Source organism: Gasterosteus aculeatus, chromosome 2 (genome assembly GCF_964276395.1).
Source record: "Gasterosteus aculeatus chromosome 2, fGasAcu3.hap1.1, whole genome shotgun sequence".
Lineage (NCBI taxonomy): Eukaryota > Metazoa > Chordata > Actinopteri > Perciformes > Gasterosteidae > Gasterosteus > Gasterosteus aculeatus.
The window spans coordinates 17,787,428-17,808,852 of NC_135689.1; the positions used below are offsets into that span (position 1 = coordinate 17,787,428).

Below are 21,425 nucleotides of genomic sequence, written 5' to 3' on the forward strand. Positions count from 1 at the left end.
GCCTGTCTGCTGCTGTGTGTAAACTGAACAGAGAGAAACGTTAATGGAAGGAGGGCCGGTGCGATTCAGCCCAGGAGAAGCTGTGACAGGCTGGCGCTTTTTAGCAGCGGGTTCCTGGGATTAACTACAGGCCAGAAACGATTACAGTAGCCGGGTCCCGTCTTCACGCGGTGCCCCTCACCTCACCCACAGCTGTCTCAGCGCTTCCATTTCAATCTCGTGTGCATCGGCTTTCTCTGCATACCCTCTCATACGCTTTGTGCGCTCAAAGTAATAATCCATTTTATTATTAATGGGTGTTGACTTACTATCCGCCATTCCTAATCCCGACACGCTTCCACAGTGATTCAGGTTCTATCTTGTTCGCCATGGGACTATAGAGGAGTCACATAGACATTTTCTGAGAGATGATTGACCCGGAATGAAATGGTCAATGTATTGTATGGACACATACAATACACATTATGGCTTTCAAGTTATTGTTGATGCATTTTTATTTGTGGAGCCACAAAAAGTCTCTCTAATACCCACTGGGCTCCATAAATCCATCACATTGCGATTGTTAATTATGTTGCTTGGGACATAAAGAAAAAAGCAAACAAACTGAATTGAGACTGGGAAGCCTTTAATAGTTCTTAGTCTTGTGTTGTTGCAAAATAAAACACCAAAAGGTCCCAGCAGAGCTATTGATATATTTGTGACTATGACTTCCTGCCATATTTTATTCTCTGTGAACATACTGTGTATCCGCCTATGGATGCAGAATCTGAAGGCAACGGAGCAAGAACTTTCATCAAAAGCGCTCTGATTTACGTCTGTACTTGGTGGAATGAAAAGAAAGACTTTGAGAAAAAGGAGTGCAATTGCTTTGCCGAAATGCAATCTGAAAGGTTTTTTATTCATTTGTATTTTTTCTGCATGTGTATTTAAACATGCCAGGTGGGATAGAATGGAGCTGGAGGGGAAGGAGGAGGGGAAGCCCTGACCCAGGGTTCCCCATCAGTGGCTGCACCAGAAGCTCTGGAATATTGGTCGTTGTCCCCAGAGGCTGAATCGCCGTCGTGTTCTCATGCGATTTGCAGTACATTTCTATATTTGCATGCAGAAGTACAAAGGATTCAGTGGCGCCCCTGAATTTCTTTTCTTTTATTCATATGAAAAGAAAAAAAAAGGTCCGCGGCTCAGATGAGACATCCTATTTAATAGTGTAGTGGTTCTGCAGTACGATAGGTCTGTAAATTAATAATGAACTCGCGGAGAAATAGAGCAAAATGTAAAAGAATTATTAGAATATCCCCGGAGCATAAACTTCACTGCAGTTTACAGTCGCACCGTAGCTTTGGTGTGTGTGTGTGTGAGTGTGAGGAAAGTGGTAACTTCGACTGGCTGATTGAAGTACCCCCCCCCCCCTGCCCACCCTCCACACACACCACACACACACGAACTTCACGCTCCAATCAGGACGGCTTTTCAGAATTGGCACAAACAAGCTGCGGGGTCAGCAGGCAGTCAAGGACTCTTCCTCTGTCTTTCTCTATAAGTGCCTTCTGCTGCTCCGCTCGTACTTCAGTCTCTTGCAAAGCACTTCTCTGTAGTCTGTGTGTGTGTGTGTCTGTGTGTGTGTGTGTGCGTGTGTGTGTGCGGGGACGTACTTTAAAGGAGCGAATGATGGCGGGCAGCTTTGAGCATGGCGATCCGAAGCTACACGTTCTGAGGTGTCCCTCCGTGACTAAAACTCATCTCCGGTACTCCTCATCCAACCCGCTGGGTGTGTGTGTGTGTGTGTGTCTAGTTGTGTTAGTGCACAAGGCTCTTTCAACTTTGTGTGAGAAACGATAAAGGCAGCTTTGAGATGGATGATCCAAACCGTCACTCTGGTATTCCGTGCATGTTTCTGTGCGTGTGTTTTTGTGTCTTTACCATTGGTGAACACAATGACGTGTGTGTGTGTGTGTGTGTGTGTGTGTGTGTATTGGAAGAGATGAGTATTCCCTCTATTGCACTCAGCATGATGATGATGTTTTAGGGGGGGGGGGTAGCTTGCGCTTGGGGGTGAAAACTTGTCTGAGAGAGTGTTGCGTATCTTCCATTAGACACATTACTGCCAATGTTGCCATCAAAGTGGAAAGACGCACACACTCAGATTTAGAAAGCGAGAGAGAGACACGCACACAATGCTCTTGGGGAGGCACTTGGCAGTGCTCATCTGTTGGCGCTCCCGCAGAGGCAGGAAGGAGGAGGGGACGTACCCGTGGTCTGCAGGCGAGACGACTCCTCAGCACCTCGTATTGTAGCGAAGAGTCACTGTTCCCTGCAGAGTCTCTGCAGACTTTGTATGCAGCTGCATCTGTTAGTTGAAGCACGTCAGTTTGTCATTGATTCTTACGTTTTCCCTCCTCACAATGCAATACATTCATCTGACTTACAGACCTTTTTTTGTCTTTATAATAAATGTGTGTTTATTTTTGTCGCATTTTAAAAGACAACGAATAGGGCTAAATGGCTTCATTATCTAGCCTGCTAAGCTTGATTATGTCTCAGGCTTTTTCTAACAACTCGCAACCATATAACTATTCAATAAAATGTCATTATCTCGAAGACAAGGGAACAGGAAGTGCCACATTGCAAACTCGGACAGATTCCTGTAGCACTCTGTCCGAGCTCGTCTGTTGTTTGCGTGGCCGGTCTACGTGACCTTCTCTCCTACCCTAATCACTAGCCTTCCTGCTCCGGATAAACCATCTCCGTCTATCTACAGTAATGCTAGTGTCAGTCCTTTGACTCCAAGCGTTTGGGGGAAACTTTGAAGATTGCTTCTTTAAGCCTCCCAATGAGCCCAGACCCACAGAACCAGCCCCCTACTGCATGCAGCGCTCCATCAGACAAGGTTTAGGAAAAGAAGAAGAACCCAATGAGATCAAGAGGATTTTATACTTCTGTATCAAGCAGCCTCGTTTAATCCTAAAATCTTTCACATAACTGCAAACGTACCCGCGAGGTCAACGCGTCACTCAAAGTGTTTTGGGAACTAGCATTAATTAAAAAAAAAAAGTGGATCAGATTGTGTTCTCCCCCTTGCGTTGCTGGGAAAAACAAGTATTGATCGTCAACTTCAATATCACCGAGGAATCGTCTCTCCAATAGATAATGAAATTGATGAGAATCTATAAATTAACTGGTTTTTAATCCATCACAGATGCAGTCTTTTCAACTCACCGCTGTTCTCCAACACGACTTCCTCTGGCACCTTTTGGCTTGTTTCTGTCACCTCGGTTCCCCCTCGGTTGACTTCTTTGGGATGGTCGGTGGTCCGTCTCAGATGTAAACCTTTTAATTCATCAGTCATTTTTCAAAACGTTGATCAGTTACCTTTTCGCAAATCTACATTAACTTCTCACAATCGCCGTGCGTAACCTCAGTCCGATGCGTTAATGACCCCCGATGACGTCATTGGGTGGAATCGGTCCCGGTCTTTAGTGACGCTGACCTACGTATAAACGACACATTCAAACAGAGGCGTTTTTTCAGCATGAAAATGGTCAAACTGAAACGTTTCGCTACTCGACCCTCGACTACAACAACGGCCACACAATCAACAAGCGCACGAAAGCACGAAGACGCTAATCTCCTTTCATCTTTTTGTGCCTGGGTGCTCTTAAACTTGTGGCGTTGCTCGGCCTTGTGAAGCTATTTCCTTAAACATTTTTCTGACGCGCCCGTGAGACGTGTTTTTTTTCTGGCTGAGAAGCGTTTTCTTCCCTGGATGCATATGGGAAGTATAAACATGTCGGAGTGGAGTCTTTTTAAAGTGAAATGTCAGACACTGCAGGGCTTCAGTCCCCCGTGTTCACATACTGCAAGCACGCTGAGACAAAAACTAAGTGAGCCGCGCGGTTTGCCGTATTTGCAGCGCTCCCTTGTGAAACACACACACACACACACACACACACACACACACACACACACACACACACACACACACACACACACACACACACACACACACACACACACACACACACACACACACACACACACACACACACACACACACACACACACACACACACACACACACACACACACACACACACACACACACACACACGCACACACGCGTGTAGACACAGCATGCTCAATTATGTGTGCAGCCCCCGGCCATTTTAGACAGGGTTATCCATTACAACGTCTCTGCAGTGACCAGGCCTAATTACACCGCTGTGAAGAGCCTCTTTGCTACACAGCGGCTGTGTGTGTGTGTGTGTGTGTGTACATGCTTGGGTGTGTTTGAGTGTATTTGTATGTGACTTGTTGGTTCCGCAATTACCCAAACTCAAGGCAAACCCACTGGCAGACACTCGTGTAGTCTTTCAAAGTATTGTTTGTAGTTGTCACACACACACACACACACACACACACACACTGAGGGTAATTTTGCCTTCATATAATCACGCTCTTTTCCGCCTTCAGCCGGCTGCCAGTAAACCCTGTGTTCTATATTACATGTCCAACTAATAGGCCCTTGGTGGTATTTTAGCCCCATCTTGCCATTAACAAAGGTCTGTTGGACGGTCTGATAGCTGCGGGCAGCGTAGAACGAAACATGTCAACATCCACATTGACACTCTGCTCGGTCGACCAGCATTGGAGTAAATAAGGTTTTCTCAGTGGGGTTTGATGCACCGCGGATGAAACGCACTCCTGCTGGTTAGACTTAATTGTATTTGTGTGTGCGTGTGCGTGTGCGTGTGTGCGTGCGTGCGTGCGTGCGTGTGTGTGTGTGTGTCAGATATTTTTAATTTGTAATGGTATAATGGAAAGACGGCAGTACATTTTAAAACCAAATATATACATTAATATACAAGCATTTTATTTTTAATTTAAGAGTTACTGATTAATTGCTGATCCTCATCACTGCATCACAGCAGCGTTTGATTGAAATCTGTAATGTATGTTATCCAAAATCTTTATTTTCGATTAAATCAATTAAACTCCCATATGACAGAGTTGAAGGACTAATTTGAGACGATCACTTCCACAGAGTTAGAGGAGACGATCCCGCTGACGGCTCTCGCCAAACCGCGGAAAGAGGAGCTGCTGAGCAGTTTATGGAACTTTTGGACAAAGCCTGTCTAGCGGCTGCCAGTCTGAATGCTAAGCTTAGCTAACTTCCTCCTCTAAAACCCAGTATCAAGACGGTGAGAGAGGTTAAAATGAGCAAAGGGTACAGTTGGCCCTGGAGCGAGCTGAGCGGCAAAGCAGCTTGATGCAGGAGAGAGTCCCAGGCCTTTCACAGCTGAGACATGCCGAGGACGTTCGGCGGAGGAGCCGTGGACGAAGCCGCTCGGCGCTGTGATTAACTGTTCCCCGGGTGCGTTTCTGTCTGTCTGCGGCCGGCTGTGCTGCTTAGGCAGGTTTGGCCCGATAAGATGCAGCTCAACCATTGGAGCTGCACAGCTCCAAACATGGCATGGTATCAGTAATGCGAGCATGCGGCGTATCCGGCCGAATTGCTTCTAGAGGGAGGCTTTAACTGTGAAAGCGCTCAGCGGTGGAGCCGTTACTCCTCACAAGGGATTAGCGATGAGTATATCCCGCGTATCAAATCACCTTTTGGACTGCAGCGACGGTTTGCCCCGCAGTGCATTTGCACTCGTGTCCTAGTTGCCTCTCCCCGGATTTTCGGCTTCAGTCCATTTTGCCTTCTTTCCGGTACAATTTCAAGTTAAATGTCTTCAGGCTCTCAGAACGGTGTAGGACCAAATGAACACGGATGTGCGAACTGGTATCAACAAAAATTGCTTCAAAGGCCAGTTTGAAGTTTAAATTTGCCCTCGTGCTGCTGCGTCGGCTCATCGTCTTCTGCGGCGTGTCTATGGATTGACAACAAGGTCATTCTTTGTCCTAAATCATCGCATGACTCTCCTGGAAACATCACTCACAGTTCACAGGCTTTCATCCAGTTTACGTAAACCCAGCGGTGTGTATCAAGCATAGTTTTCCTCGCAGGGCCAGATTTTTCTCCAAATAAATTGGTTCAGATTCTCCAATACTCATAGCTATTGGCTTGTTGTTTGCGCTGCACAATCTGATGATCCGACTCGATGCACTTGGTGTCATGATCTTATCCTGTTTCGTGTGTATTAAAAAGACAACAAATTTACTGCAAACCTGGGGTAAGTCGGCTGTTTCCAGAGTGAAGATCCTTCAGATTACCTCCATCTTCTCCACGTGTAAATTTCTAGTTGACAGAACTATCAAACCGTTATTTGAATATCTCCAACTTTACCCATGTCCTAATACATTCAATTGGACGTTGTCCTGAGCCGGGAGACGCATTCGTTGGCTCGACCAAACGGCGGTTTGAGACTTTCCGGACCCCAAAGAGGTCTCCTGTTAGTGGAGATTACCGAGGCGGCTGCAGGTTGTATTCCCCACGTCGGCTGTGATTAGCGCGGCGTCTTTTTCAGACAGTTGTCGCCGCCTCAGACCTTCGCTCCATGTGTCCTTATTAGATGTGGTGCCTTTCGCGCCTGTTATTCCATTTAATCTGCGGCGTCAAAGTCACACTCCCAACTTTGTGTCTCGTCTTTTTCCGTTATGTTTCTTGGCGCTCCCCTTTCTTCCTCTTCTTCTTCTTCTTCTTTCTCGTCTCTCTACGCGTGTCCTTGTGGCAGCCGCTGAATGCATGGAGGGTCCAACGTGATTTATTTCAAGTGCCTATGAGTTGGGAAAGTGGGCCAGATGCCTCGTCAGCGCTTTGTGCTGCTGTCCGCCGTCTTTTAGTTTGATTTCTTTTTTTTTTTTGACATATTTCTTAATGTAATGAGCTGTACTCGACTGAGACTGAGTCATTTTGACAATAATGCTCCCATCCTATTTATCCCGTAACTGTTATAAAGAAAAAAAGATTGTATTTAAGATAAATATATCATTTTCAGATTAAGTCTTCAGCTTTACATTCAGGACATTGAATAAGTGCTGCTTTTACTCTCTAAGCAACAATAAATCTCCGTCCTGCAACACTGCTAACAAGCTCCAAGGTTGCATCCTCAGTCCCAGCACGACGCGTCGCTGTCCTCTGTCCGCCCACCACAGTGAATCACCTTGGTTCTTTACCTCTGACAGCTGCAGCCTGACGAGATCATGAGTTTGGTCGCGTGTATTTGTGTCTCCACGGTGGGGACGTTCTCACGCAACCTCGTCCTTTTGTCATGATGGTCATGATTGGCCTCCTGAAGTGATGCCAAATTGCTTAATTGTTGTTTGGGGGGGTTTCGTTGTGGTGGGATTGCGACAAACATCTGAATCTGAGCACTTTCCTCTTTTGATTCATGTTGAATGTCTGAATGTCTGAGCAGCAACTGAAACTAAATCACCTTTTTTCCCTTTATGACTGAATTTGAGCTCTGCTGCTGGCAGCTGTAATTTGTTTTGCTCTTTCAAATGGCATTTCTCGAGCTCTCCTGCCTCGCGCCAAAATGTGTTTGGCATTTCCCGTTCATTGGATACTGGAACGAGGAGGAGAGCAAAGACGTCACAGCGTGTAATTATCACATGACTGCATCAGCCCAAATTAGTGTTAACGTCTTTGTAGGACAACTGTAGCTCTACTGACTCTCTCCTGTATCTTCGCTCCCTGCGTCGCTATGCCAACGAGTTCATCTTCTCTCATCCGCCAAAACTATATGTAAATGTAGTTTAGGGGCTACGTCCGTACACTGACCATATAAATCATCGAACAGGGTGAAGCAACCGGCTTTGTGTGTCGAACAGCTCGTTCCAAGGGGTCTCTTTTTGGGAAAAATAAGTTAACCTTAAATACTCGAATCTGCATTGTGAGGGAATTATTCTCGGCACTGTAATTTGTTTTTGCGAAGATAAGTCCGAGCTGCAGTATCTGCATTCTTTTATCTTTGCGCTTGTCGGCGTCAGACCGCAGCGATGTTTGGTTTTATTCCAGCTTATCCGAACAGGAACAGATTGTGTAGTGTTCGTTTTATGAATCTTTCCCTTCGCTGCGGGTCAGTGAGCCCAGCGATCCTTCTGGCTTCAGCAGGAGCGTCTTTTTGAATCCGGCGGCTGTGTTCAAATGTGCACACAAACCGTTTTATAGCTCGACATCATTATGTTGCCGTTGCATTAGCTCTACTGACGATACACACACTGCATGAAAGTAACACAACACAATACTGCTTGGTCCTTGCTGGGCCAAAATGCGGTCTAAGGGGACTAGGAAACAAAGCACCCTTTAATGTTGACAAGAATGTCTGAACGTCCTCTATCGGTGTATTTGGTGTGTATTTAAAAGTCATGTTCATATTCCCATGAATGGTTTGCTGCCTGTACTGCGCAGATGTTTGACCGTTTTGAGAGTTTTGTTCCAGTTTCTATTAAAGTTCTTTGGTAAAAATGTGTCATACAAATCCTTGATCATTTGGATTATTGTGGAAATGTGCACCAACAGGCGTAACATTAGTTGAGTGGTTTGGATCCTCGTGTACTCTGTCATCGACAGTGACTTCAGAGGAAATTCCACTTTGTATTTCAGTCTGTTTTCACAAATGACCCGGCCTTTCATACCGTCCGTCCTGTTGCAGAGTACGAAATTGCCTCCGTGCTCTCCGGGCCTCCTTTTGATCCCGCTCATTCTGTGATGAAGCTAAACGCTGGTCTGTCCAGTAATGTCCCTCATCCATCAACGTCAGCCTTAATAGAGACGGAGACGAAGGGAAGGAGCGAAGGAGCGCCCTGCTGGTCAACCGCCTCGTCTCAAAAAAGCCCTTTTTGTGATCCGAGTGTGCGCCGACGTGGACCTCAGTTCAGTGAGTGCGTTTCTCTGGGGGTCAGAAAGATGCGTCAGACGACAAGTGCAAAGAGGTGTGGTTTGGGCGAAGGGGGATTTCTTGATTTCTTCTCTCACTCCCTGCCAGACAGTGATGCTCGTTTCCAGCTGTCTGCCAACTAGCCCCCCCCTCCCCCCCCCCCCCCCCCGCCCCCACAGACCCGCTCGCTGCCCGCCTCCAGCATTGGACACAAAGGCGTTTTGCTCAGCGGCGGCTTTTAGCAGCGTGGAGACAATAGAGACTCGTCCTGTCTTCTCAGCTGAGAGCATCAATCGTTCCTCCACGTCAAGATGTAAAGCACATCCGGGACATGTCCACGTCCTCCCGACCAAATATGCACAAATGCGTCCAATGCAGCTCGTGCTCCGTTTTATATTTTCAACATTCCTCGTCCTGCTCTTTTCCAATCCTCAATAACCACGTTGTCCTTCATTCAATCACAGACTTCGTATGCAAGCAGTGTGCCTTTCACAAACCCTCACACATGGCTGTTCAAACCTTTGCATCATCCATCACTATTTCATGGCTAGTTAGCCCAGCTCCTGCTGCACTGCCCACACACCCCCCCCACCCCCCCCCGCGGGGCGCTTTGCACTTCCAGGCTCGTAAAAAACATTACACACCTCGCCGCGGTGCGCTCTCCTTTTTCAATAACGTTCAAGAGCCGAATTTTGATGGAACACTGCTGTTTCTTGCGGTACATTCTGACACGTTACATTTTTCTTGAGACATATTTTGCAGGGGTGCAGCGAGGGGGGGGTTGTTTCAAGGTGAAGCACGAACGGAAAGAGATTCATGATGCTAGAGGGCAGGTCGAAGTTAACTTGCATCAGTGTTGCAGGTTTCTTTTTGACACGGAAGGTTAACACTGAAAAAGGCAAATGGGTTTTCTGTATTTACACGGACAGTTTGGTTGTGAACGCTCTCTTTTCCAACATGTCTTGAGGCGGCGTCTCTCAGTGACCCACAGCACATCGTGTCATTGCGTTGTTTTGAGTGCTGATTGACCTTTGTGACCTTTGTCCTGACCTTTTTTTATAGAAATCGGCAGCAAACTCCACTGAATTCCTGTGTGGTTCCTCATTACAGCCCCTCAAGCGTTGGGGCTCCCGGCAGGTTCTCTGTGTGTCTGACGGCAGCTGTTTGCGGCGGCGCTGTGGCTCCTCAGCAGAGCGTGACGCCTGTTATGAGGCCTTGCGAGAGACTCGTTAGTCGCTTATTATTTCCGAGGAGCTGCCTGGTGATTGCGGGATGGAAATGAGTACGTGGAGATGAACAGGAGGAGGAAGAGGGAGGTGCTGTTAAATAGACAGAGGTCCAATCACTGCTGTGTCTGACCTGTTGGGGGTTCATTCCCATTCAAGCTTGGCTTTTAGCCATATGGGTCTTTTGTGGTACATTTTTTTGATAAATATGAACTATTGTACCTTTTTTGCCCCCGATCGTATTACATTATCTGCTGATCCCGATCTGATACTTTTCATTTTTTGAGACCAACACTTAAATTGAATCGATTTTTAAAAACAATTCAATTTATGGATATTCTGTTAAATAGCTTTCATTAAGAAATGGATTGACTGTGCAGCTTTTATTTGGAATGCGGTATTAAATAAGTCTTGTTATCTTTTGGTTTGCGGTGCTTTGTAGTTTGGCTCGTTGATGTAATGATATTTCACTCTACCACACAGTGAAATCCCTCGAATTTACAGAAATATCGTTCTGTTAAAACTGAATTTGAGTCGCACCCGTTCATACTTTCCTAATTCTTTCAGCCGGTGCCCCCGTGTCTCATTACCTGGATCATCAGCTTATGAATCTTTGTTCTGGGTTCTCTACATTTTTTATAGTTGGTCGTGCACAGCATTTTTTTTAGGCATGTTGCTACGGTTTGCCAGCAAATGAGGCGACAAGGAGCCACTTTCACACAAAACTAAGTCAATGTAGAGCGATGAATTGTTTTCTCCCTCCGGCGTGGGCAGATTTCAATGCAGCTTTAAATTAATTGTATTATTATCTCACTTGTTGTTGTTTCTTGGTGCATTTAAAAAAATAAAGCTCACTAAAAGTGAAAAATCAAGAGTAGCTTTCAGATCCATTCAGGTGGTGAGACAGTGTCTCTCAAACCAGGCCGTGTCTGGACTGCAGGCAAAGGAAGCTGTGTGTTAATGTCCCCTGAGTTTCTCTCCATTTCCAGACAGCGGATGTTGTCGCCATTCAGCCCTGATCAACATATTCTGTAAATGTCAGTTGCTCCACCGACTCGATCTCAATCCTTTTACTTGCTCTCACTCTATTTTAAACACGGAAAGTTTTATTTTAAGTTGATTGAACCACCTGCACATTTCCTCCAATGACACAGAGCAGTTTGTGTGTGTGTGTGTGTGTCTATTTTTCCCTTTTCAATATGTTTTGAGTCTTTTTCCCACAGTCACATGAAAGGACATTTTAATAAACCAAGTGGGGATTTGAAAAAAGAAGAAATAAAGATACAACAATTGAAGTGAAGATACAGCGAACATGTTGAGGGTTAGACCGCATATAAAGATGTAAGCTGGAATATTTTTACCTCTGATTCAAAGGATTCTTTATATAACAGCGATGGACTGTTTCAGTCTGTGCGTCTCGCTGTGTGGGGAGAGGCGAGAACCGGCATCTCACCAGCTGCATGTTTTTTTTTTTAATGTATAGCACAGAGGACAGATATAGCTTGCGTGTCTTATTGTTCCAACCTGGAGCTCTGAGCCGGGCGACGGATGTGCTCCTTCAGAGGAGAAGGATCCTCCTGCATGACGAGACCGATGCATGTGCCTGCGTGATGGAGAGGAAAGGCTGGAGTTTGAGGGCTGGAATTGAAAAAAGAGAAATACTGCATCTAGATGTATCCTTTAATGTCGCTTACTGATGGCACATTATTTGATGTCAAGGCTTTGTTCGATCTCTTGAATGATCAGGCGAGCCTCTTCATCCGCCCGATGCCCTTCTCAGATACGTGCGCTGAACACAATAAGCGCTTAAAGTCCACTCGCCTCAAACAGCTTTGTACTACAAAGGCCCCGTCGGTTTTCTGAAGTCACCCAATGTGTTTTTGCGGGGAAGTAACCGCTGGGTGTCGACGTGATAATCGTTTCTTGTGCAAAGGTGGCACCTTTTAGTTGTGTTGGATTACAGAAGGAAGAAAAGCTGTCCTGACCCGTCCTTGGTGTTCTGGCTGAACCCTGTGGCTCAGGAAGCCGTGTTCTCCTTTTAACCTTTTTCATCTGATCAAGAGGGAAAACAGTGTTTGACCTGCGCCGTGGGGAGGCACGCCGGCTGCTGGGATTAGGGCCAAAACAGCAGGTAGCTGAGCTCATGTAAGGGGAGCTGGCAGGGCCACGGGGGGTGAAGGTCCACATGCACGCACACGCATGCATTGTTTTGTGTGTGTAACTAGAGGCCCAACAACCAATAATGTCGTCTGCAATGAATCACGTGGAACCAGGAAACGAGCTCGGCACTAAAAAGTGAAGTCTGTGCATCTTAAAACGTGGACTTTCTTCACTTACCAGCAGGGGGCGACTGATCTAGTTGTAGAATTAGGTCAGAGAAAATGACCCTATTTATTACTAGTAAACACTGGTAACATGAGGTTTCTCTAAATTTCTTCCTTCAGTTCAACGTAATATTCATTCACCAACTGCAAATTCCTTGTATGTTTGACATATTTTGGCAATAAATGTTTCCTGATTTATTACATTACATTTAGCTGCCACTTTTTGTCCAAAGCGATTGGGGGAATTAGGGGTTAGGTGTCTTGCTCAGGGACACTTTGGCAGCCGGGGCTCGAACCACCAACCTTGCGGTTCCTGGCGCTCCCTCTCCCTCCCCTGCGCCACGACGACCCCCCCTTTTAAATAATGGTCAAGCAGAGGAGGCTTTGGGGCGGGCGTACTGTGAAGTTAGTGTGAATAAATCAGCCCTTCTAGTGGTCGGTCATCGGTCAGTTCACGTATAAAAGCCTGAAATATTAGTTGGGACCTTAAAAAGCCCAAATAAAGGTCAGTTGTAATCTGTGCTGTAGCACTCACAGCCTATTTAAAGCTTTCTCCGGTTTACCCTTGTTCTCAGGCAAAGAGAACTCGTAAATGCAGGAGTCTCTCTACACTTCACTACACTATTGTCTGATTTAGTTGTTTGTGTGGCATGAAAACCAAAGGCAGACCAACTGACCGTAGTTTTTTCCTTGTTTCTGGTCTGGACTACAGCAGTGGTAGCTACAAGAAAACGGTTCACAGGGCAAAATCCGTATGAAGAACGTTTCCTCAGCTTTACACATTCTTGCTTATTGCTCTCAATCACTAATAAACATGTTTACTTTCGGATGTTTTTTAGTATTAAAATCACATGGAGGTGAAAACCTTATTTGACATATGCATTGTTCTCCTGTTGTACTGTAATGTAACATAGTTTGCAGGAAGTGGAACACTTATAACTCCGGCTGTACTTATGGAATGAATGCTGTGGAAATGTATAATAAGTTGGACTCCTCAGGACAGAAGGGGGGCTTTTGTCAACTGAGGGTCTATAAGGGGACGGCCTGCTAATTGTGGTGGTTTGTGGCTCTGTGTTAGCCGGAGTCTTTTACGTTTTAAGTTGTGGTCAAATGACTTGGGTGTTGAATGGTTTTTATATTCATACCGGCCTCTCTTTAAAGTAAATAAATAAACAAAATGGACCGATAATTAGTTATTTACTGTAGACGCTGCGTAAATTACCGGTGCACCAGCTGCAAACACAGCAAGGTTCTGTAATGTATCAAAGGGAAAACTCTGTGAAAATGTTGACAACATATGGCAAACTCAAAGGCTGCATTGCTGAAAACTCCAGTGTACACAAGTCCCCCATCTGCTAATCTGCAATAAGACCATACATCACACAAAGAGCCAACCTACTTGGGTCTTATTTGGATCCAACGGCAATTTGACAACTTCTTTGTGAATTTAAAGGAGTACATTTCAAGTAACAGCGACTCTAACGGACGGCACAATAGCCAAACTACACGTAACGTAACTACATTCAGATTTGGTTCCTTTTTTCATTTCAGCCATTTAGCACATGCAGAACGGATACAAACACAAGAGATTTTTACCCTGTCAAGCCGTAACCGCAGCGGCATTTACATTTTAATATATAGAGGCTATCCCTTAGGGAATATTAGCTAAATTAGCATTGTAATGACAATACAATTGTACTCAGCGGAGGTGTAATTGTACAAAACAACAATATAGTATATACCCTTCTCTTTGTCACAGTGCAGCGGAAGATGCCCGTAAATCACCCCAATCGATGCCCATAAATCACCCTAATTGCCGTCATGGGGGCGAGTGAGCCATGATAAAAGGCTCTGGAGAGTACAGTCTGCCGCCCAATGCGCCACCAGCCGTCTCACACACCTCCCAGCATTGAAATTCAGAGGCCGATGCCGCTGACCCCCAACCCACCGCCCCTCCCTCCCTCCCAGTAAACCGTACGGCATGTCGCCGTTGTTTACAAAGGAACGCGGCAGTACGTGGAGCATGGCCACACATCTGAGGCGCCACCATCCTGGCCTTTCAGCCGCACCAACAAAGGATCCTCGCAGCATTGAGGGAAGAGTCCAACCGGGCTAAAGCGATCACGGCATGAATTGATTATTCAGTATTGACTAAAAGAAGATGGTACCAAGTCAACATAATTCATGTTGCACTTGAACAGAATTGAGTATTGTTTTATTTTGATTTTTTTTTTTTTTTTTTTCATTCGAGTGTTACTGTCAAAATATTGATTGGCGGAGCAACAAAGTTATTTCTCATACCAGACATAATGTTCAATCTAAAGCGCATTGATCTCTTGCCGCAAATATTGCCCACCGACTCATTAAGTGAAACATGAGTCCAGTGTGAACAGTACATCACTTTTCAGTGTGTTAGTGTGTGATGGTTTCTAACGTAAAATAGTCCCTTTTTTCCTGACTGTTATCATTTGGGTGTGCAGCGCTGTCCAGAGGTAGACCTGCTCGTGTGAACAGGCTCCTCGAAGCGGTGTGGCGCATGTTTAGGGAGGCCGGAGTAACAAAGAAACGTCTCCCGCTCCCCTTTTATCACAGCTGTAATTACTGCATTCCATTTGTCAACGGAATAAACAAAAACAGGCGCCTGCCCGCAGCTATCTACAACCTGGCACGTTGTCCTCCTCCAGTTCTCTGTCTCTGTCTCTCTCATAATGATGATGCTTTATGCTGAGCAGACCTCAGCATTGACAGCGTGGGCTTGGACCAAGCGATACAGCATTACGCGTGTGAATCAGCCACACCAGAATACAAATTTCCAGAGAAGGACATGGTGCTTACATTTCTGTGAGCTATTTTTAAGTAATAAATGCTGACATTTGAGAGACGGGCCGAGCGAGAGAGCGTTATCTGATTAGCATCTAATGCGTTGATTCAATTAATTTCCCGGTGAACCTGACTTTACAATGGGATGGCGATGATTTGGTCGAGAAATGCGCACGCATTTCTGTGTTTTTGGCTTCGCCGCTGACGGACTGCCAAAAGATGGATTTGGTTTGCATAAGTGGCTGCAAGCTTAGAATGTCGTCAACAAGTGAAGCGGCCGTAGACACTGTGGCTGGCTCCGGCTGTGTAATGTCAAATCAATATCCGGTGCGCCTCAGGTTTCACGAATGAAAAATACAAGCAGATTTGATCAATGGACAGGAGGGATGTATGACTAGAGGCTTGTACTGCTCTCATAATACCAGACGGATCCTCAGAGGTAGAACAGCCGATGTTAATCCATGACTGGCACTCAGTGGCTGCAGCTTTGACTCGCTCTTATTGACTGAATAAGACAGACAAATCTTTGAGCAGGACTTTTTCTTCTTTTTTTTGAATAGCCGCACTATGGAAAAAAAATGCACAATCCTTCTGAAATGTCACTCTCCTGTCAGGAAAGAACTCAGAATTCCAGATCTGCTTCAGGAACATCTAATTTGACTCAAATCATGTGCTGGAATAAAACTGCTGGATTTCCCCCAGAGGGAAAACACATCTCCATGTGTCCGATGACCGATTTGTTTAACACATTCAACATGTTTGTTTGATCGCGTTTGAAACCCCCTGAACGATTACTGGTTTTCTACCGCCAAGACCAACAAGGAGGACTGTCAAATGAGTTTAAAAGCCCCAGAACAATCCAGTAAATGGACCTGTAGTTATGTCAAACAAGGGGTTCGCATGGAAAGAATAAAAGGGAATGACTCAATTCTCTTGGGCATCATCCTTTCTATATTTTATTGTTTGGGACTGGTTGGGCGTAAACGTATCCATGTAATTACCATCTGCAGGAAAGACCTGTGCATATTGTCCACCTGGCTTACACTACTCATACCTGCTCTGCCTTTTCAAAGTAAACTAAAGAGTGTGTTAGAGCAGTAAAAAGAAGCCTATACACAACAGAAGTATTAACATATATGTTGTATAGCGAAATGGCATGTCATAATGACACCGTGTATTAATTAGTCCCCTTCTTTGTCCGTCCAGCCATGTTCACAGAGGTGCCCCACGATATGACTGCACAGAGGGGTCAGGACGTGGAGATGGCGTGCTCCTTCAGAGGGGCGGGGATGCCCTCGTATTCACTGGAGATCCAGTGGTGGTACATCAGGAACCATCTGGACTGGACGGACGGACAACCCTGGACGACCAATGAGGTAGGTTCATCCGTTCAAAGGAACTCTCGATCAAGCAGCCGGAGAATCATCCGTCAATTCTTAAAGTACCTTGTTCTAGTGTAACCTTCATGGATTCATGTGTTCATGACACTTGGTTGTTACTATATATGCTACTCTGTTACGTATCATATAGTAGAACTGCTTGGCAACTGTAAAAAAGAATGATTTCAATATTTTTTATAGGTGGCTCCTGAGGAGGAGACGCCTAAGGATGCTACAAAGATAAGCGTGAGTAAACAACTCATCTCACCCTGGTGAAAAACACCCTCATGCTTGCATCGGTATTAAGTGATACAATTATGCACAAAGCCTTGGTGATTAGCACTTTAACGAATTTCCCCGTTAATTTACAGCCAGACACATTTCCTGTATTCTACAGCATACCTACTGTAAAGTACAACAACAGCATAAAACTAAAAAAAGAAAACGGTACACTGCTGCAGTGCAAAAGACATTCAAAATACTTTGAAACTGTTCAATACAATTGAACACTGAACACATTCTCAACAATCTGCAACCAAACAAATTCTGGAACTACATTTTCCAGTTGGCCTCCCTTGTTGAAAAAAAAAAAAGCATGATTAACCATCAGGTGAGGCTGTTGTGACGACGCTGCTCCCCTGTGGTTGCTCAGGACAGCGTCAAGGGAAGCCACGGAGTCGTTGGCATCACACCAATCAAATCACAGTATGTCATCAATGTCATTGAACGAAACAACGGAATATTTGTGTTGGTAAGCTAGCGAAAGTATTAAGCGCAATGATGAAGGGAGGAGATTTGGAGTATTTAGTAAAAAATCATTTGACTAAACTGCTTTTACAGCAGCAACTCTGAATTAATTGAATGAATTTAATTGACGGCAGGCCAACACCAAAACTAGAGCTCCGTACTGAGAGGAAGAAAGGTTCTCAGACTTTCAATGAGGAGAATTACGTCCGCAGCGAGTGGCTACACGTAGAGCGTTGTGTTTGACGTGGACGTAAAACTTAATGGCTTCTGATTGTGTGTGTGTGTGTGTGTGTGTGTGTGTGTGTGTGTGTGTGTGTGTGTGTGTGTGTGTGTGTGTGTGTGTGTGTGTGTGTGTGTGTGTGTGTGTGTGTGTGTGTGTGTGTGTGTGTGAGAGAGAGTGAGGTAAAATGATGCGGGGCCTAAAAGTTCACCCGACTACATGAAATAGCAACATATAAATTGCAACATATGAATTTCTGTAAAACACACACAGCTTTGAGGTTGTGTTTCACTTGGCCTCCTTGAAAATGTTCCCCACGCCACTGCTGAAAGTGTTTTGTTTTTTTTATCCGCGTGAGAGTTACCGCCTTCTTGGACCAGCTTCCCTGTCCTTGTAGACACCACCGTCCCCTGGTTGTCCCTCTTTCTGGGTTCAGCCCAAGGAAGCGCTAATATGTAATAAATTATAATGACCTTTGTGTCTACTAATGAGAGAATATTATTGTCATCTACGTAAATATTTTATTTATATGAAATAACATGTGCCCCTCTGTAAGAATCCAGCATTTTCACATAAGTCTAATTAGATTTCAGAACATGAATAAAGGATCATATCTTACGTGGGACCATTGAATTAACGCGGTTCAGCAGAAAGCTAACGTAACGTTAGCTTAGGTTAGCACCGCAAATAAATGTAGTTCCATCCGCAAATATGAATCGTAAAATGTTATCCTAAATCCTTCTGTGTGCATTTGTATATCGAATACATTTGTGAGTTGTTTTGTGCGCATTTGCAATTATTGAGACGGATCTGACCCCATATATCCGCCCGCCCACCGATCTCTCATCGTCAAACAGGGGACCCGCTACGGACACGAGTTGCATCCGCCAAGCAAACGCGCCTTTTCCCTGCAGGCAGCTGACAGGCAGCTAACAGACAGCCTACATTAGGACCCACGGGGTGATTAAAAGGGGGGTGGGGTAATTACCTGGGCCTCTCCTTCTCAACGCAACTTTGAACGAGACCTGAACGCAACGAGCAACCACCACGAGGCCTTTGTTTGATTTGGTAAGTTCTTTTTCTTTTCTTAAATAGGTTAGAAAGCTTGGCACAAAGATTTACAGCCTATAAATACTTTGTTTCTCTAATTGTTTTTTAGTCTTAAATGCAGTTTTCTTTCTTGTGTGCGTGCTACGGTCGCTGTTCTTACATTAGTTAATTCACGCTGTGCTGCGTGTCGGTGTATTTTATTTTAGTTCTGTTTTGTGTGCTGCTTTAGTCGTAATTTACCTTCTTATTCTTTTGAAGAATGGCTCAATTTTATGACCTCCCAGGTGATGCTGGTTGGCCTGTCTGGGTGTTTTGCTTTCACGTAAACTGTGATTTCAACAAACGGATCCGCTGCATTTCAAGTGAGAAGCCTTTTTGTAGGGAAACGTTTTCACAGCAACCTTTTTGGTAGGTAATTATATAACGTGTTAATGCTATAGTTGTGCCTAGAGCTACAATTATCTCCTCTTTTTTTGTGTGTGTCTTGTGTAGATAAAATGAATAGAAAGACAGGGCCGGTCTCCAGCTCCACCATAAGACTGCGGGTCCATCAAGATCTTCAAAAAGAGACTTGAACAAATTAGTCAAAAGTGACCAGTCCTCCTCCATCCTCCTCCATCAGCTGACACCACAAAGCAGAGTTGCAGATGTCAGTGGAGAGAAGTGTCTGCGCAGATGTCAGACCATTCCAGGTTGCCCCTCCAACCTTTGCCCCTCTTCCACACACTCCTCCACCCGCACAACTGAACAGTAGACGACAGGCAGGAGGAACACCGTCTTCAAGCCAGTACAGGCCAACTTGGCGAGAGCGGCGGTGTGGATCTGGCACCGTTGCCTGCTGTGGTGAGCATGATGATTTCATGTATTAAGTGTAATCAGTCTTAAAATCAGCTGTCAAATTCATTTTTTTTTAACCGTATTCAAATTTTAACAGCTGCTCACGTTCAGATGCTGGGTTTGCTGGAGGATATGAAGCAGATGCTGCGACAATTAACGGCGATGGTTGAACAGCTCGCCACAAACAAAGATACAACCGGCCAAGAAGAAGTGACTGGGGACCCGGTTCAGTTTCTGTCTTTTTGTTTCTGACACTTCAGTCACCCGGAGGTCTTGGGTAGTCTTAAAACTTACAAAGTTGCATGTTTCCCAGATCTTTATCAACCTGGCAGCAGTCCGGAGGGGCTCCAGGAGGCGTGCCGCTAATATTCAACACTCATGAAGATGTATTCAAATGGTGTATACTTTTGAAGATATACAAATCTTTATTAAAATGTTTTGATTAAGTTATGTGTGCATTTCTTATGTATAACTGTACACATCTTATTGTTTGGCGCAGTCATGGTTGCATTTCTTATGTATATTAAATTATATTTCTGGGGTTACTTTTAAGAAATGGATCTGCTGTGGATCGATTTTTTTTTTTGCCAAATGAGAAGCTTGTCCAAATATGGGCGGGGCCCGGCGCAGTTAATGCAGGTAATGAGTGGAGAACAGGAGGGCTTCCTAAAGACAAACGAACCGGTCTGTGAGGGCCGGAATTGTTACGCGTTGGTAGGTCGATCAAATACTCCTCATGCAATAAACTGCCAAATATATATTTTTAAATCATCCATGTTTTCTGTATTTTGGTTTTAGATTCTGTCACAGTTGAGTACCTGTGATAAAAATGAGACTTTGTAAATGGGAAAACCTGCAAAATCGGCAGTGTATCAAGTGCATGTTCTCTCCACTGTATGTAGTGCAGAAAGGAACGCACACATTCCTCCTCCCAAGAGACCAAATGCTGCTGATTCGCTATCATGAAAGCACCAGCTGTGGATTGTGCGTGCGTGCGTGTGCGTGTGTGTGGGCGGAGCCCGAACACTGCAGGCCGTACAGCTGGGAAACAATGAAGAGCTTTCTCTATAAAATGAGTGTTGGCCCACATTCATATAGTACAGACACACACTGATGACTGGTGCCACAAAACATCATCTAGCTTTTACATGCAGTCACACAGGCGAGCAGGGACCGGCGCTGGAGCATCCACCAGGGGGGAGGAGGTGGGGGACAAACAAAGTCCTATTTATATCTGGGTACGTCACACGTCTCGATGTCCCCAGACTCTCCTCATCTCAGCAGAGCTCTGATGTGATGCGACTTGCAAAGCTTTTATTGGGCGATGTAGTCTCTTTGTACTCTCAAGGCCCCGAATAGAATTGGTTTAAGCAGCACCTCGGTGTGTGAGAGTGTGTGTGTTTGAAGGGGTGAAGCTGCAGCCAATGAGCGTCCAGGCTGCCTCAGTATACTGTATATACAGTATATACAGTATACTGAGGCACTAGTGCTGGTGTTTGTATCTGAGTACAGTCGCTGTCTAAATACATGCTAAACTCAGTGTCCTTTCAAACCATGGCCACGTGCAATCCATCAAAGGCAGCTGTAAAGCTTTTATACAACTGCAACTTTTTTTTTTCATCCGCCATAAACTATTTTTAATGAGATACTTTCCATGATGTTTTGATGACATGCTTGTTGTTAACAATATCAATATATTAATGGATTATTTGACTTATTTTGTCATAAAATAGACATGGTATATCATAACAAAACAAAAAACTACTACTACTGCCTCATTTCAACATGCCATACTACATGTACTTTTTTTATATGTTGAACTGACAATTTTAGGTCTTCATCTCAGCACGCCGTACTGTGGCTATTTCAATGCTATTCTCAATTCTGTATTTTTCAAGTTACATTGGTATATCATACTGCCACGACATTTTTACATACTATTTTATCATATTGTAGTACATCGTTGTAATGAAATAATATACCTAGCATGGTATCTG

General features: G+C 44.9%; 1 protein-coding gene and 1 long non-coding RNA gene across 2 annotated transcripts in view; both read left to right on the plus strand.

Annotated features, from left to right (window-relative positions):
- vstm2la (V-set and transmembrane domain containing 2 like a) overlaps window positions 1-21,425 on the plus strand; it is a 28,263-nt gene that overhangs the window by 3,904 nt on the left and 2,934 nt on the right. The window contains exons 2-3 of the mRNA XM_040192792.2: window positions 16,402-16,571; window positions 16,776-16,820. Of these exons, the coding sequence (XP_040048726.2) occupies window positions 16,402-16,571; window positions 16,776-16,820 (215 nt within the window). The remainder of the gene's footprint in view (window positions 1-16,401; window positions 16,572-16,775; window positions 16,821-21,425) is intronic.
- On the plus strand, window positions 17,225-19,874 carry LOC120829039 (uncharacterized). Its single transcript, XR_013451605.1, has 3 exons — window positions 17,225-18,999; window positions 19,084-19,434; window positions 19,526-19,874. It is a non-coding gene; the product is annotated as an uncharacterized LOC120829039 (long non-coding RNA).